Source organism: Colletotrichum truncatum (assembly GCF_014235925.2).
Source record: "Colletotrichum truncatum strain CMES1059 chromosome Unknown Contig_0002, whole genome shotgun sequence".
Classification (NCBI taxonomy): domain Eukaryota; kingdom Fungi; phylum Ascomycota; class Sordariomycetes; order Glomerellales; family Glomerellaceae; genus Colletotrichum; species Colletotrichum truncatum.
The window spans coordinates 3,480,010-3,496,306 of NW_027222399.1; the positions used below are offsets into that span (position 1 = coordinate 3,480,010).

A 16,297-nucleotide genomic window follows, 5' to 3' on the forward strand; every position below is an offset into this window, starting at 1 on the left:
GTCTCTTCTTCGTCATTCATCACCTTCCCCGCCTGTCGCTCGCTACCATCCTCTCGCTGTCTCAAAGCAACGCTATGACCGCATGAACTTGTGCGGGATGTTCTCCTCGACAACGGCCATCTGGTCAAGCTGCTCTAACCTCTCTTGCTCGTCCTCCATCTGCTCGTGCTTCTTGAAGTGCTCAATATCCTCGGGATGGGTAAGATCCTCGAGCTTTGTGTTTTCGTCATGATACCTGACGGGCTCCTGGTCAGTGTCCTGTCTTCTCTCGCTTCCATCAACCCAGCAACGGTGCGGAATGCAAACTCACTTTTCCCAATGGTGAATCTCGTACTCGTACTCATCGTCGCCGTGGTGTCCCGGTCCCATGCCAACGTCCGGAAGCGTCTTGCCGGCGTGGATGAATTCCTCCCACTCCTCACGGCTGACGTGTCCATCATGGTTGTGATCAAGTAGCTCCATCACTTTGTGCAGGATATTGAAGCGCGTCTCCTCGGAAACGTGGTGATTCGACTCGTCAAAGAGGCCGTATGTTCGGAGGATCTCGTCGCCTTGCCAGACGCCATCGCTGTTGTAGTCGTGCAGTGTAAAGAAAGAGGCAGAGTCCCAGCCATCAATGTGATGTTCCTCTGGAAGACGAATAATTAGCAAACGTCATCGATGGGACGGGACAGCAGCATCACTAGTTGCACCTACCAGCCATGTGTTTTGTCATCCAGTCGGCAGTCTCGTCCACAATGGGCTTCTGACCGTGGTCGCCATGTGCTAGAGCACGGCTAGCGAGCGCCAGGATCGCGAGGTGGATGGTATGCATTAGGAAGACGTTGCGATAGAGTAACGAGATGCCAGATAGCAATTCCGAGCTTCACAGTTGGATGTTTGAGTTGCGGAGGAGATATGGGTGGGAAGAATCAAATATACACAACGAAGGGGGGGCTGTAATCCCGCCGAACCAAATGGGCTAAAACAAACCTAAATAGAAATCTAAGATCTGTACAAAAATACCAAAAAAGGCCGGGTACGTTTCGCGGAGGCGTGATGGATAAAAAGGAATGGGGTGGATGGGGAAAATGAAAGAATCAGAGGAACAGGTGGCGTCTGTCATGGCACCTAAACTCCCGCCCATTTAGGGGGCTCTGGGGCACCCGGGAGATGCACGGATCGGCAACTGACAGGGGCTCCACGGTGGCCCAACGTTCTGGGCCTTCTGGGCATTTAAGGGGGGGGCGGGTGGTAAGCTCAGCGGCGGCCCGGCAAGGCAATTAAGCTATGGGTAGCCTCGGTGACGCAACAATCCTATTCACGACGCTAAAAACCTACTGGTTCCTTGTCAACTTTTTTTTTAGTGTCCGGTGGTGTGAATGGACAAGACTACACTCAATTGTCTACGGTTGTACGCGTCGAAGATATCGAGCAATCATTTCAATCATCCAGACGCTTGGGCTGAGATATTGTCGCGAGGGACGAAGATACAAAGGAGCCGATCTCTCGGCGCGTCACGCGCGTCAAAAGCTCTCTACCAAGCTCGAGCCGAGCCGCATACGATCCGAAGCCAGCCAAGATGAACAGATCCGTGGAGCAGACGCTCCTCTCGTTGATGCCGACACATAGCTCAGCTCTGCCGCCGTCGTTAGTCGAGCTAGCAGGCTCCTTGCTGGCGCAATCACGACATCGAGCAAGCACGCTAAAGGTAGATGAAGAGATTGGGCGGATGTACGCATGCGCCCATATCGCTTGCGACAGGTATGCGAGCTTCCACGCGGTTTAGCCTTGTTCGTGGGTGATTGACAAACGTTGTAGACTCAAAATTCCACTTAACCTTCCTCCAATCGAACCACGACCCCCCATCCCTCCGCGAATCTACAAGCGTCTGTACGCCCACCTCGACAATATCCTCCCCAACTCCGCCCTCAACCGCACACCGGGTAAGAATGGCACGCCGCGCAACAGACAACGCCACGGAGTCGACTCACCCGTCCGCACACCGCATCGTCCGACGCCGAGCAAGGAGAGATCTCTGTCGCAGTTCCGCTCACCCGCGGCGCGGAACACTAATGTCACGCCGTCAAAGTCAACCGGCAAGGTCGCGTACCCGGCCGACAAGTCGGGTCTACACTTCTGGATCCAACCAACTTTACGGTTCATGTGTAAGGAAGCAAAACAAAGCCAACTTGCGCCGACGATGTTAGCGGGAATGGACTACATTGTCGTCCCGGGAGGTAGGAGGACGCGAGACGGCTGGGTTCGGGAGAATCTCACAGCACTATGCGGCGCAGTGTTCCTCTTTGTCACGCAGCAGGTGAAGAAACTGGCAAAAGGCGATGATGATGACCCGGACTCTCATGTTTCGTCTAGGAAAGAGATCCTCAGTCTGCTGCAAAGGGCAAGGGAGGAGATTGACGTGAGGGGTCTGGACGAGGACGAGGCGTGGGAGGGCTGGACGCCCGTGAAGCCCGCGGAATTCGACGCCGTATTGAAGGAGGTGGAAGAGCGCGGGTGGTTGGAGGCAGATTGGTACCGCAGTTTGGGCGACGTGATTGAGGCGGGCAACGTAATAGCGGACAGCCGGGTTGGTGAGTCGGATGCTTCGTATAAGGCGGCCCCTGTCCGGCGGGCGGATACGATGTTCCAGGATCGGTATGATTTCTTGAGCGAGAAGAAACGGAGGGAGTATAGGATATGGAAGGAGAACATTCTCAGGCGCATCGATGTGATGGAGAAGGAGGGCGAAAGTGCCATGGAAGCAGACGGTTAGGAGGAACACTACACATAATATACCAGACCATATTTACCATGGACATGATCTAGGCGGTGGGAAGATGCTAATACGAAGAGATTCACGCGATGAGCCCGCGAGCTTGAAGAAGGTTTTACACTCATCATACTCTGTAGACATAAGATGCAATGGCTTTGCATTATTCCCTCTAGAATTATAACTCCTCATCACCTCGACATCCGAACAATATCCAAACGACAGTTGCTCTTGCTACACTTATCCCCCTTAAACGGAACACTTCAATTTCACACAACAGGGTCTCAAACACACCAGCACCATCATATCCCTCATTGTCGCCCATACGAACTGTTCCCCCGTCCCTTTAGCGGGGCAATTGCGGCGCAGGCCCGGACCTGCGTCGAAGCGGGCCATATCCACACCAAACTCATCCTTTCCGCCCCCCCCCCCCCCCCCTCTTTCCTCGTAAAACTACGATCAAGGGCCTGTACGAAATACGCTTCTGCCTCACCCCCGCTCAACCCGCAACCCGCACCGCCCTGCATGAGGACAACTTGTAAACCACGAGATATATCAATTAGCAAGGTGGAGTGGCCGAGTGGTCTAAGGCGCAACGTTGCCATCCCGATGTCATTGAGATATCTTCATCCCCGATCCATCACCAGTCTGTTACGCCTAGGCCAGATGTCAACTACTTGTCTGCGTCTTCTATCAAGTCTCCTACAGTCGATGCCCTAGGTATCCAGATACCACCCGATCCTACTGTTCAACAGCCGATTGCAACCGCTCCTGATGCAGTCGGTGTCACGCAGACCCCAGCCCCAGTCAATCAGGATGCTATTCCCGTCCCTAATGAGTCTAAGCCAGACTGGGCAGATGCCTATGGGGTTTGGGACCCTGAGACGGACCGACCTGTACCTCATCAGCAGATACTCAATTACGTGGAGACCCTTTTCGCCCGCCCTGTTGATCGTGACTTCTCGCCTCGAATGAAGGATGCCATTCGGAAAATCCTGAGAGAGAAACTGCACTCAACTACTATTGCAAACTCGAATGCTTCTCCCTACAAGCGGATTAGTAAAAGGTTTCATGATAATAAGACTGTAGAGAAGTCTTTGCTATGGGCATCTATTGTTCGTGCCGAGGCATTGCCTGAATATTCGCCTTTGGAAAACATGTTCAATCAGTCCCACAGGAAGCTGATGTTTATGGCAATGGGTAGAGGCGAGGAACCTGACAGACATTGTGTTGATGAGATCTTTTGCTCAAAAGATGGGTAGATCGCTTACGAAAGCCCGATGGCATTCAGTTATTTCGCAAAACGCAACGCTCAGCAGACTATTGCACCTCAGAATCCTGCTCAGCCATCTGATGACTTGCAGCCAGGTCAATTTTCTGCTAAGCCATCTGGTGCCCATCAATCCGTTCAATCTCCCATCTTGCCATCCGCTACCCAGCAGTCTATTCAGTCACCCGCACAATCCTCTTATATCCCCCCTAATGGTCAGCTATTCACCAAGCTGAATGCTAATCAGCTGCCCAATACTCCTCCTCATCCTGCCCCACAGTCGATCCCGCACATACATCAACCTACTTCCTCATGTCTGCGTCGAGACCTCCCAGGTCCATTTGTATCGGATGGGGCTAACTTCTCGTGATATATTAATACTGCGCAGATCCCTATTGCTTTACAGATAACCAGGTCCAATTCAGACCTCTGGCACAAATCTTCGGGCAGATCCTTTGCTTCAGGGGGAAGTTAAGAGAAGGTCAACACTGCTGCCCCTGTTGCGACCGCCCAGCGGCGATCAGATGCGGATGTGGCCGCAGAAATAGATACGAAGATTACGAATATAGTACTTAGGATTAGAAGAACTGGAAGAATAATAAGGTCTAATAAGTTCGATTTTATAAGATCTATAACGGACCCTACTATTATATCTAGTATAAGTTAAAGCTAGTTAGCCCTACGACCTTTAAGCCGTCTCGTCTAAGAGGATCGATCGCAACTACTAATGCTGATAATAGTACCGAGACTGCCGATTGCCGATGCCACTATCGAACCGCCTACTAACGTCCACGTCGTCGCCAGTACTCGCTATAAGCGTCGTGAGATTACATACAATCTCGAGCCATACTCTAGCGTTAAGCCTTTCGTCGCTGCGGAGGCACGCATCACCAACCACAATAATCGTAAAGCGTCTCGAGCCGCCCTAGCCTCGGTCTAGCCCAACTATAGCCTTCTTAAATCCAAACCTACTAGCGTTCATCTTCGTGTCCCCGAGTCTCAGGCTATTAGAGTGATAATGGTGAAGATGACATTTCTGGAGATGACATCGGTGACGATGTTACTCCTGGGGGTTGGTAATTAGAGAGTAAAAGCTTTATAGTTGATTCATCTTGGATGAGGATCGACCTGGAATTAGAACAATCAGAGCTAGTTTTGCGCTAGGATATGATTAATTTGCGACGGGTAATGCTTTATACTAGGACAGAGTAGCTATCGAAGCACCACAGGATCGGAGGATATCGATATGCAACGAGGATGTTGCTTTCTTTTGGACTGGGAGCTGTTACTTTACGTGATTCCCTGCGAGGAGGGCTGGGGGTACCCATCAAGGGTCCTCTGCCATCTAGCCATAGCTAGCTAGACTTCACCATAGGCAGGTGACGGTGTTAGACCATTATGCCATTGGAAAAGAGCTCTAGGACAGAAAATGCAAACTTTATGGAATTGGGAAGATGGGCTCCAGCGGGTTCGAGTCCTCATTATAGTCTGGTTTTCTGTTTTGGCTAACGGCAGCCGCCTGCCGCCAGGGGCAGGGGCCCCGGCGGCGGCGGCGGCGGCGGCGGCTGCCAAGACTTTCTGCGCCGGCTGTACGGCGACTGCAGTCGGCCCCTGGATTCGCTTCGTTCCTCCAGGCTCTTTCTAGGCAAAGCGCTGACGACGGTTCGGTTTTTCCTGTATAATCTAGATCAAAACAATGTATTACAACAAAAGGTGGAGTGACCGAGTGGTTAAGGTGCAATGTTTAGGTAACCATCTTACTGGTACCCAAAACCGTTGTGGGAAACCGCGCGAGTTCGAATCTCGTCTCCATCATTTTTGTCATTTTTTCTTTCTTTATTTTAATCGTTGTTTATCGCTCTCATGTCTGGGACGGGGATGTTTCATCTATCAGAGTTCTCAAGTTCTTTTTAGCTAAGGCACCTTCCGATAACTTTACTTTTGTCAAGTTGTGCTGTGTCCGTTTGACTCAGTCAACTAGGACTTGTACTCGCGCGCTTGCTGGTTGTTATTACGCAACAGGATAAAGCTCATCCTACATGCCTCTCAGCTTGCTAGTTGCTTCTTCAGATGAGCAACAGTAATCTCCTGCAATAATAAGTAGTAGCCGTCAAGCTTAACCACAACCACGCCATGGCTGAGATTCATCACAAAAAAATGCACTCCTAGTTACTACATCCAACAAAGCTCACAAAGAAGGTACTAGTCATCTAGATGGATGCCTTGCTAGGTACCGACAAGCTGATCGTAGGTATAGCGCGCTTTAGCTTGGCATACTGACCACCGCGGCAAACCAAAACCTCTCAAGTCAAGCCAACGCAGCAGGCGACATGGTTATATAAAAGCATGCCATGTCGCCTGGCCACCGATATCTCACAACGCTACTCGGAAAGATCATTCATCCTCTTCTGCCTATACGTAGAGGAAGTCTTACACAATCTCTTCGCCCAGATTAACACAGCTAGGACTGATTGATATTTTCTCCTTCCCTCGCACCATCTCTTCACCTGTATCGACCGATACAGTCGGGACTGATTTATCAAGAAACGAGGCATGGTATATAGTCACATTTGCGATAGTCTTACTTTGATAAGAATATACTGATCGCAGCTATTCTGTCAACAAGCAGAGGAAAGAGCCCTCAATCAACACATCTATCGAACACGAACATTTAAGAACACAGACCAGAACAAGGACCATCAGTCACGTATGCTGATCAACATAGAATGCCAAAGAGAGGCTAGTTTAATCGCTTTTGGCGGTAAACGTTCTTCGCCGGCATACGAATTCCAGGGTACTAGGCATGCACAGACTGCCACAATACTGGTTGACTCTTTTGAGTTCAAGTGCCCTTATTCTCAGAAGCACCCTCTCCTTGCAAGCACCTTTTTCCTTACAAGCATGATTGTGTTGCCACGAAAACCATCGACAAGGTAGTATGTGGCCTAAAGGTCGAAACCGCATCGAGCCATGCCCAACCCCGTACCAAGCCGTCGCCTCTGGGAAACAAAGGCTCCTCACATCTTTTTTACACTCTACAGACGACAACAAAAATGAAGAAACAATATCACACAGCTAATTTAATGGCTATTCAGAAAGAAAAAGAGAATATCATAGCTCTGATTATGCCAAACTAGTTGATTATGTACCTTCACAGGCTGAGCGATAGTAACGTCCTCAAAACCAGCATGCCTGCTTTGTACGCGAGTTGAGACATAGTCTTGAAGGTGAGAGGAACCACCCCCCGTCCCGTTCCTGACCCTCAGTCGCAACCAATGCAGAGCTCGATACCTCAACTTCAGAGGTTACAGTCTCCAAGAGAACAATTTCAAAAAAAAAAAAAATGGGCCAGTTTCTTATCAAAAACCTCCGCCGAGAGCATCCTATTGGGACAGTCGGAATTCTTGTTTCAAGTGACCCGTTCGCCGCCCAGCTGCCGGCTGCCGGCCCTCAGGTCTCTGATACCCAAATACGCGGTGGAAATCCACCAGAGTTTGAATTTCGTCTCCATCAAGTAACTTTTTGATCATGTGTCACTTCGGGAGTTTATTCACTTTTGCCTGGCTCTTTCAGGGGCTCAAAACTCAAGTCACTGAGAGAGCTTCTTGTCATCAGCTTTGGGTTATTTAATTTAGGCTGGAAGGTATAATGGTAGGTATAAACTGGTAGTCCAGGGATATGCTCAAAACTCACATAAGTTGCACATGGGGTAGCTCGTGTGGATTTATGTTTAACCCCCGAGTTGCTTCTCTTTTACAACTCCTATTCGTAGGTAATATATACAACGTAAAACAATATCCCCCTCCGTCCATTGCAACTCGCAAACCGCTTCGGCCAGGTCGTCATCTCATAAAACGTGTCCAAACGCGCTCCGCCAAAATGCTGAAAGGCCCCTACTCGTTGGTCTCCCAATATCCTTCAGCCGGAACACTCCGCCAACGCCGTGCCGTGATGATACCTGTTCCTGCCGATTAAACCGCGCTGTGAAAGCGCCGGCGCACAGAGTCTTCGGTTCCTTAAAAACAAGACACCATCCGCCGAGGGTATTCGGTGTTTTTTTTTTCAATACCCGCATTCCTATACCATCGAGACTCTACTTCTCCATCGGCGTTCTTCTTCATCCAGGCGTACGTGTTACGCCTTGCTCGTGTTTGTTATTGCACGGGCCGCGGCATTACGAATCCGGTGCTGAATCTGGGGCTGATATGTCATCAACCAGCCAAACCGACCGTGGCTTGCCGCCGCCGGGGCAGATGGCGGCCGCTCCTGGTCGGCTGGGCCCATACCCCGCAGCCCGGCGTCGGAATGCACGCCACACAGTCGGTTCATTCGCCCTTATTTATCAAGCGCCTTCACTCAATCAACGGCTTCTTTTGTCCTGCCACCAAGCACAAACCCAGGGTCTTTAATGATTCTCGATCATTTGAGAGGACGATTAATCGTGCCGGCAGCATGGGGTTGTTGGGGTCAACATGCGACGCATCTTTCGCGGCCTGCTCAATGGCGTCCATCTCCTCCTTGCATGCTTGCTGGTCCATCGGGCAAATGACCAACGGTTGTCTAACTGTGAGATCCTTCGTAGAGCTGAGTTGCGCCTAGAATATGGTGAGCATACAAGCGGTATCGGCCGAATCAGATATGCCTTACCTTGACAGTCAAGAAGAACTCAATTTTGTATAATGTTGAGCTCGTCGTGAAGGATGTGACTTCGTAAAGCGGAAATGCTGGCTTCCCTCTGCGAATAATGCCATCCGGGTCGCGCAAGTCCTTGGAGGGGAACACTAGTCCCAAGTTTGTAGCGTACCCAGCCTCGGGCATTCTCGTATTTACCACTTGTTGGTTCTTCGCAATCTTGTTAACCTTCTTCGACGGCTCGTCGCCTTCCGGGTTGTAGGTAATCTCTTCCTCGATGGCGACGGTGATCTTTTGAATCGTGACTTTTAACGCTTTCTTCATCCAGTCTGGGTTTGGTACTAGTTTAATATAAACCGTTATTGGGTCGAGAGGTCCATAGCTCCACTTGGGAACGGAGATGCCCAGCGTTACGACGCTTGCGTCGCTAACTTGCCTCGATTCGGGCTTGTTGTACATGCCAAAGGTTGATAAGGTGTCGTATCGCTGCAGCGGTATGGGGAAAGAGTATTTGTTTTGTAGCGTGTGGCCTTGTTGCACTGTTACGACCAGCTCGTAGTATGTTTCGGCCGTTCGGCTTGGTAGTTGTAGTGATGCGGGGGGTATTCGTCGGTTCGTCTCCTCGCCGCCCCTCCCAAACGGTATAAACAGGACGAAGGGCAAGTCCATCGCGATGACGCTCTCGGCCTCTTTCCCTGACTGGCATCTGAATAACAACAGCTCTTTACCGACCACATCTGTCGTCTCCCTTCTCGGCGTACCCAGGTGTCTCTTTGCGACATTCTCGGCGGCGGGGTGTATCGTTTCTCTCCTCTGTAGGCATATGCGCACCAACGAAATGGGAACGGGCATGGAGTAGCCCTGGGAGGGCCGGATTTCGACTTTGCCTTCGACTCGGGGCTACATGGAGAACGAAATTCGTGTCAGTAAGCAAGGCGCAAAGGATCACAGACACCAACTTCCCGACGTCATCATGCAAGAGAGGGACAAAACGTACCAGCGTCGCAGAAATGCCAGGGTAACCGACAAGAAAGCTGCTGTTGGGGGGACCGGAAACCCTCACGAAGGCGGCCATGCTGGCTAAATCGCCAGATCTGAATCGGGGTGTCTCTTTTCGGCGGAGGAGTGGTGAGGAGAGGTTTGGCGGATGATGGAGGTGAGGTTCTCATGTGTGGCCGTGGGCGGCAGTCGTGCGTCTTAGGCGCTGCGCGCGTTGCCGCCTGTTGGTGGGTGGGGGTTGAGACAGTTGCAGTATGTCCAAGCTATCGGGGACGTGCAGGAGCAGCAGAGCGCGAGGCCAAGCGGCGGCATTACATGGACGGATTCGCAGTCGGTTTGTGGCCTGTGTACCGCGGACGACGGGTGCTGTGGGGATGGGCGACGTAGTGCGTAGTCCGGCAAGAAAATAGAGCGACGGTGGACGGGCGCAACAAAAAAAAAAGGTCGAAAGTGATTATGGAGGGATGTCGTACTCTGCCGCGAAGTGAACGTTGGATGAGGGCGTGTGAGAGGGTAGGTAGACGCTTGGCAGAGGATGGAAGAAGAGAGTAGCCGAGCAGCCCCCAAGTAGCAGAAGTTGTCTTGTGTAGCTGGAAAACGTGAGCGAGGCAGGGTAGCTCTGAGTGGTTGCAGTCCAGGCTGATGCAGCTTATTTTCGCTTCTGCATCGATCTTCCCAAGGCCATAAGCAGCAGCAACAATAGGGCGCTACTCAGCAGCAGGAGCGGGCAAGGCTCGTCGGTCAGATCAGGCCAGGGAAGCTTTGAGAAGGAGAATGCGAGAGGTGGATTGCGAATGGAGTCGTGCAAGTGGCACTTACGACTTGGCGGTTGAGGGGTGCGGTGGAGAGATGAGAGACCTAGACCTGACCGGGAGGTAGTAGGAAGGGGGGACAAGTACGAATCCGACCGGGGGGGGGTGTTTATTGCGGGATTCGGATACACAGGTCCCTTGATCGATCTTGATCTGGCCGCTTGTTTGTAGCCTTTCTTGTCCCTGATTCTTTCTTTCTCCTTGCGGTAGTGGGCGCACACTCAGCTTCTGGAGATTCGACAAGATGGTGATGACAAGTATAGCCCGTAGTGCTGAGCCAAACAGTGCAGTATTGTGAAGCGCAGTACACACCACACCACGTACACGCATACAGCAGACAAGGCCACCAACGGTGACTATTTGTTTGTTTGCGCCGTGTGGGATCCGCTTCACCTCTTGGTGTGTCGAAGTTGGCAGTGATTGGTTTGGTTGCTACTCAGCCGCTGAGCTGCGGATCGGCTTGCTGGGTTTAGCGAGAGAGGATCGGTACAAGGTAGTAGGTACAGCCTCCTCGTCTACGCCGAACTCAGGACATTCGGGAAGAGAAAAGAAGAGCTGCCAGAGCTGAGCACTCGACTTTGATGGGGGCTATCGTGATGGATTGCGTGTCGGATAACCGGTATCTGAGCGAAAGGGCAACACTTCCAAGGAAGTTTTTGCTTTGGTTAATGGACCAACAGGTATCCAACGCTGAATGGGACGTGGACATGGATATGGATACTGGGCGATAGCAACAACGCAACGAAGCTTGGTTTCTGGATTCTGTTTTGATTTGACTCGGATTAGCGGCCGCGACCGGGAAGAGGTGCTGGGATGGGGTGGTGGTCCGGGACCAGGGAGCAGCATACACAGTAGAGACTACGTAGTACCTGGGCCAGCTTAGCTCTCCCAAGGAATTGCTGGGACGAATAGCGGTGGTTGGAAGGGAGGGGAGCTGCGGGGAAGCCTACCACACACCCAAAAGTTAGACATTATCCGTCCTTAGCTACCTTTGAGGCATGTACCGTTGCAAACAGAGCAAGTAGGTTGGTACCTTTGGTACTTTGGCAGGCCGCTGGAGCATGGGCATTAGAGATGGGATTTTGGGTTATGGCGGTTGAACTGGCATCTGATGTGTTCTGTCGATGCTATATTTCCCCATTTAAGTTTGCTCGTCGTCAACACTTCCATTTCCAAGCGTAATATCCGCATTTCGCCATGATGGGATCTGACATATACCCTTGGGCTGCTCCGGGAGGCAGGACCGCCTGACAAATCAACCCACAAGTGATTCCTTGCAGGCACCTACCAAAGACCCAGGTAAGCACTTGAATCAGCGTGGAGATTAACGGCCGCGGTAGTGTTTCAACGTCTGAAGAATTGAGTCGCACCGGCTGCGCGCAAACAAACGGGTGCGGCGCACATCGCATCTCGTTTTTGCTTCAAGTCCTCCGTCATCGCCAGGCACGTACTTTAAGCCATCAACCCGGTCCGAAAAAGGGTATTGGAAAAAAGAGATAAAAAAAGAATGGTTGGGTAGCAGGTTTGGCGTCGAATTTTGGGGCATGTCCGTCCTGCTGACAGCGGCTTCACCCCCCTGGCTACCGCCCTGAAGACGGCCAGCCACAGCGCGCCGTGCCTAGGAATCAAACCATGGTCCCTGGAAATTGGAAACGCTGAAGCTTTGCCCTGCACAGCCCTGTGCATCCTGGACGGCGGCCAGCATTCCATGTGGGGTGAGATTCCCAGCCTTTCTTTTCTTGGGGGGGGGGGGGGCATTTAGAGGCACTGACTGGCTTCGGTACTGAACCGAATCTGGTGTCAAGGCTTCAGGGCTCAGGCGACAAGGCAACAGCTGCGACAGCAACAGTCCGAAAGCACATGGGACGGTCACCGGACGGATGAATCTGGAATAGTGGGGTATTTACGTGCACGGATCACCAGACCTAGCACTGAGATCTTATCATCACGTGCCAGGCAACCAGCAATCAATTATTGATATGCAAGTCGCTACGGAAACTACGGATTACTGCATGTTCTTGCATTATCGCCTAAATCCGTTGTTGTAGTTGGCACCTTCCAAAACGGAAAGTCAGTCGTACCCCGGTTGAGCCTCTTCTTCTAAACATTCTCTCTATGACGCATACACTTCTGCAAAACTTATGTAAACCCTGCCTGTAGCGTTGACCATACATCCCCATGCTGCAGCATCATTATGAGCCAGGGACGACATGCTGGGCTTACTCAGACGGCTTGTCACTTTGTCCCAGAGTCTCCTGGCTATTGATTGGTGTCTGTTGCTATGGGCCACGATGTCCATGGATGAAAGAATGCTATTACGAGGGAAACAGACCCCTCCTCCTGCCAACCCTTACCACTGATTATTGTGGCGTGTTTTCGTGCGATATCGAGGTCCACTTACATCATTGATGCTCCTTACTACCTTACCTTACCAATCTAACCCCACGCGAGCTTTAAGGTTAAACAAAATATCCCAGCTTAACTGGCCCCTAGGAGGACGTCTTAACTCCGTTGTTTCCATGAGCCCTGCATATGGGAGCATAGAAAACCAACTAATATGCGCAGTGCCTTCGGTCACCTCTTCGCTTGTCAAGTCCATTCTTCGCCCCTTCCCCGCAATACCATATGATTTTTTAAAAGAGCATGAGAGCCTCCTCCATTTTCAGTCTAAATAGAGCATCAATTCCGGCAATTCGGTTCCTAGTTCGACCCGAATTCACACCCAGCCATAATAACAATCTCTCTTCATCTAACCACTTTCGTACCCATTCCAGCGCAATGTCCCGCCTAACGCCCTATCTAGAACAACACAAGAAGTTTGAAGGGCCCGGAGACGCTCGCCCTTCAGCTATCCAGGTCGTCGAGGACCAAGATCTTGTAGGAAAATGGGCTGGCAAAGTGGCTCTTGTTACAGGCTGCTCCCCTGGAGGCCTCGGTCCCGAGACAGCTAGAGCACTGCACGTCACTGGTGCCGATGTCTATATTACAGTACGTGATGTGGCCAAAGGCGAAGAAGTCGCCAAAGATATTCTGTCAGACGGCAAGCCTGGCAAGGTAGAGGTTATTAAGCTGGACCTTGGCTCCCTCGACAGTGTGCGTCAAGGTGCCAAGGAGTTTCTGAGCAAATCCGAGAAGCTCAACGTGCTCGTAAACAATGCAGGTCTGTATCTCCACTCGGCGAGCGTCACATGAGCTAACAGTATTTCCAGGTGTCATGGCTTGCCCCAAGGGGAAAACAGTTGATGGCTTTGAGACACAATTCGGCACAAACCATCTGGGTATGTTTCAACACTTGCATCATGAAATCACCAACTAACACAGAATCTCAGGTCACTTCCTTCTCTTCCAACTTTTGAAACCCGCCCTCCTCGCCGCCGCCACACCAGAGTTTAACTCTCGCGTCGTCTCCGTCTCTTCCACCGGCCATCGTCAGGGCAAGATTCAGTTTGAAGACTTCAACTTTGACAGCAAAATCGAGTACCAGCCCTGGGCCGCCTACGGCCAGTCCAAGCTTGCCAACATTCTTTTCGCTAATGAAATCGACCGCCGCTACGGCCCTAAAGGCATCCACGCCTTTAGTTTGAATCCGGGCGGTATCAAAACTCCCTTGCAACGGTACGCTCCCGAGCTGCAGAAGATGATTGAGAGGCCCGAGGTGCAGCTATTCCTTAAGAGCACCTCCCAAGGCGCCGCTACGTCTGTCTGGGCTGCGGTTGCCAAGGAGCTGGAGGGCCTAGGTGGCAAATATCTTGAGAACGTCGGAGTTGCGGAGCAGGCCGCGCCGGATGTCGGACCTGGAGGACCGGGATACATTGCGCCTGCGTTCGATCCGCCAACGGAGAAGAAACTTTGGGTTGAAAGTCTTAAGCTCGTAGGTCTTGAGGATGACGCGTGAGGGGATTATAAATTAATAGAGATCGCTGGGAATTTATAATGGTATCGCTGACTGTACCACGATAACAGCTTCTGTGGACCATGAGAATGTGACGTACAACGGTGTTGTACAACGCGGGCACGCTGTGTTACTGGTTGAAACGGCCCTTTTCCACAACGGCAAGTTGCATATCACTGCAAATACATACGCAGTGCGTATGTTCAAATGAATTAGTAAACTCAATAATCCGATCTGTTGAAGCCTAACAAGGGTCATTTGTTATGAGGCTTACGGGATGCATGTGAGTGCACAACTACCGCTAGCATGATAGTCAATGCTCAAAAACGCGTGGGTAGATGTAGCAACAAGCTGTAAAAGCCAAAGAGTTCCAGGAGACAACAGTCATCCGAAACGTTTGATGTATTTTCGAACCAGGTTTTCCAAAAGTGCTACCCACTTCATTGTGAGGCCGTGTCTCAGGTAAATACTCTTCTCAAACAGAGAAACCTCAACCGAAACAGACTCGTCATGGCTGACGGCTTTTCGTAATCGACCGCCACGTTGGCTGAACTGCCAGACACGAAAAAGGCGTGACTTTGACACCTCCCTCGTAATGAGCACAAACCTCAGAGCTACCGGCGACAGGCCCGATCGCCGCCGCTAGTGACGGGCCGCCGCCACCTCCGCCCCCGCAACCCGCAGCGGCCCCACCAACAGAAAACGTCCCCCCACCGTCGCCATGACGTCCTCTCACCCCCCGATAATCAACCATGCTCGAAAGTCATCAATTCTCTTTCATCACATCCCATTCTCACCGATTTTATACACCTCAAAAAAATGGCGACCACGGGCATGCACTACGCCCACTGCGGCGCCAATGACGGTTGCAAGCTCGCCTTCCAATCCTCCTTGTCTCTCACCGACGGCGGAGCCACCTCCGCGACGCAGTGCGTGCTCCTCATGCACGGCTTCAGCGGCTCCAGCGAGTACTTTCATCGCAACTTCCAACCGCTCATCTCCCGCGGCCTCTGGGTCGTGGCACCCGACATGCGCGGACACGGCGACTCCGACCGAACTCGCGGCGGCTACCACGTCGCCCGCTTGGCGGCGGACCTGCACAACCTCGTAGCTCACCTCCGCCTCGCGGCGCCGCAAGCGCACATCGTGCCCGTCGGATGCTCGATCGGTGCCGCGGTGCTCTGGACGTACGTCGAGCTCTTCGGGTGCGCGGACTTTTCCGGCTTCGTCTTCGTCGACCAGGCGCCGCTGCAGGACCGCTCCGAGTTCGACGGGTGGGACGAGAGCAAGGCGCACACGGGCTGCTTCGACGAGAAGAGCATGCTCGGCGCGCAGAAGTTCTGGATCAACGACTCCAAGGCCGCGCACGTCGACCTTGTTGACGGGTGTCTCGGTTACCGCGCCAAGCCGGACCCCAAGGACGACGTCTCGCCGGAGAAGAGGAAGCAGGACGAGGAGTTCTTCACTCGCATCAGTGCTTTGTGCGATCAGACGTGGCTGGCGAGGCTTCTGGCGGACCACACGCGGTATGATCACCGCGAGGCGATTGAGATGATTAGCGTGCCGACGCTGGTGATGGCGGGCCGGCGGTCCGGGTGTTTCCCGCTGGAGGGTATGTTGGAGACGGTGAGACGAGTTGAGAAGAATAGGCCTGGACTGGCGAAGGAGTCTGTTTTTGAGTCGGGGCATTGGCTGTTTTATGAAGAGCCGGAGCGGTTTAACAAGGAGATTGGCGACTTTGTGGATCTATGCACGCGATGAGTTGTTTGAGAGTGGAAAACCGAAGACCAGCGGTCCGGAAAAGGGAAAAAAGGGAACATGGAAATCAGCCAAGTTCGACCTGTTACAAACACGTCAAAAGTTATGCGGAAAGAGGCGAATGTGCTTCTAAATAAATCACACTGTCATTTCTATCTTCCTGGCTTCCTTGTCTCTATCAA

General features: G+C 52.0%; 6 protein-coding genes across 6 annotated transcripts; 3 read left to right on the forward strand and 3 right to left on the reverse strand.

Moving 5' to 3' along the window:
- Positions 1 to 72: 72 nt before the first annotated feature.
- On the reverse strand, positions 73 to 814 carry CTRU02_203887 (secretory pathway protein; the record flags this gene model as incomplete). The annotated part of the gene is made up of 3 exons (XM_036722462.1): positions 73 to 235; positions 311 to 629; positions 697 to 814. The coding sequence occupies 3 exons, from the start codon at positions 812 to 814 to the stop codon at positions 73 to 75; spliced, it is 600 nt and encodes a 199-aa protein (XP_036586069.1).
- A 747-nt stretch (positions 815 to 1,561) lies between these two features.
- CTRU02_203888 (origin recognition complex subunit 6) lies at positions 1,562 to 2,755 on the forward strand (the record flags this gene model as incomplete). Its single annotated transcript, XM_036722464.1, has 2 exons — positions 1,562 to 1,743; positions 1,801 to 2,755. The coding sequence occupies 2 exons, from the start codon at positions 1,562 to 1,564 to the stop codon at positions 2,753 to 2,755; spliced, it is 1,137 nt and encodes a 378-aa protein (XP_036586070.1).
- A 5,619-nt stretch (positions 2,756 to 8,374) lies between these two features.
- On the reverse strand, positions 8,375 to 9,729 carry CTRU02_203889 (arrestin domain-containing protein; the record flags this gene model as incomplete). Its single annotated transcript, XM_036722465.1, has 3 exons — positions 8,375 to 8,617; positions 8,670 to 9,554; positions 9,652 to 9,729. 3 exons carry the CDS (start codon positions 9,727 to 9,729, stop codon positions 8,375 to 8,377), a joined length of 1,206 nt encoding a protein of 401 aa, XP_036586071.1.
- A 3,514-nt stretch (positions 9,730 to 13,243) lies between these two features.
- CTRU02_203890 (putative short-chain dehydrogenase) lies at positions 13,244 to 14,360 on the forward strand (the record flags this gene model as incomplete). Its single annotated transcript, XM_070204278.1, has 3 exons — positions 13,244 to 13,648; positions 13,695 to 13,743; positions 13,795 to 14,360. 3 exons carry the CDS (start codon positions 13,244 to 13,246, stop codon positions 14,358 to 14,360), a joined length of 1,020 nt encoding a protein of 339 aa, XP_070062041.1.
- Positions 14,361 to 15,137: 777 nt separating this feature from the next.
- On the reverse strand, positions 15,138 to 16,046 carry CTRU02_203891 (uncharacterized protein; the record flags this gene model as incomplete). Its single annotated transcript, XM_070204279.1, has 1 exon — positions 15,138 to 16,046. The coding sequence occupies one exon, from the start codon at positions 16,044 to 16,046 to the stop codon at positions 15,138 to 15,140; it is 909 nt and encodes a 302-aa protein (XP_070062042.1).
- CTRU02_203892 (alpha beta hydrolase fold protein) lies at positions 15,177 to 16,118 on the forward strand (the record flags this gene model as incomplete). Its single annotated transcript, XM_036722467.1, has 1 exon — positions 15,177 to 16,118. The coding sequence occupies one exon, from the start codon at positions 15,177 to 15,179 to the stop codon at positions 16,116 to 16,118; it is 942 nt and encodes a 313-aa protein (XP_036586073.1).
- Positions 16,119 to 16,297: the final 179 nt, after the last annotated feature.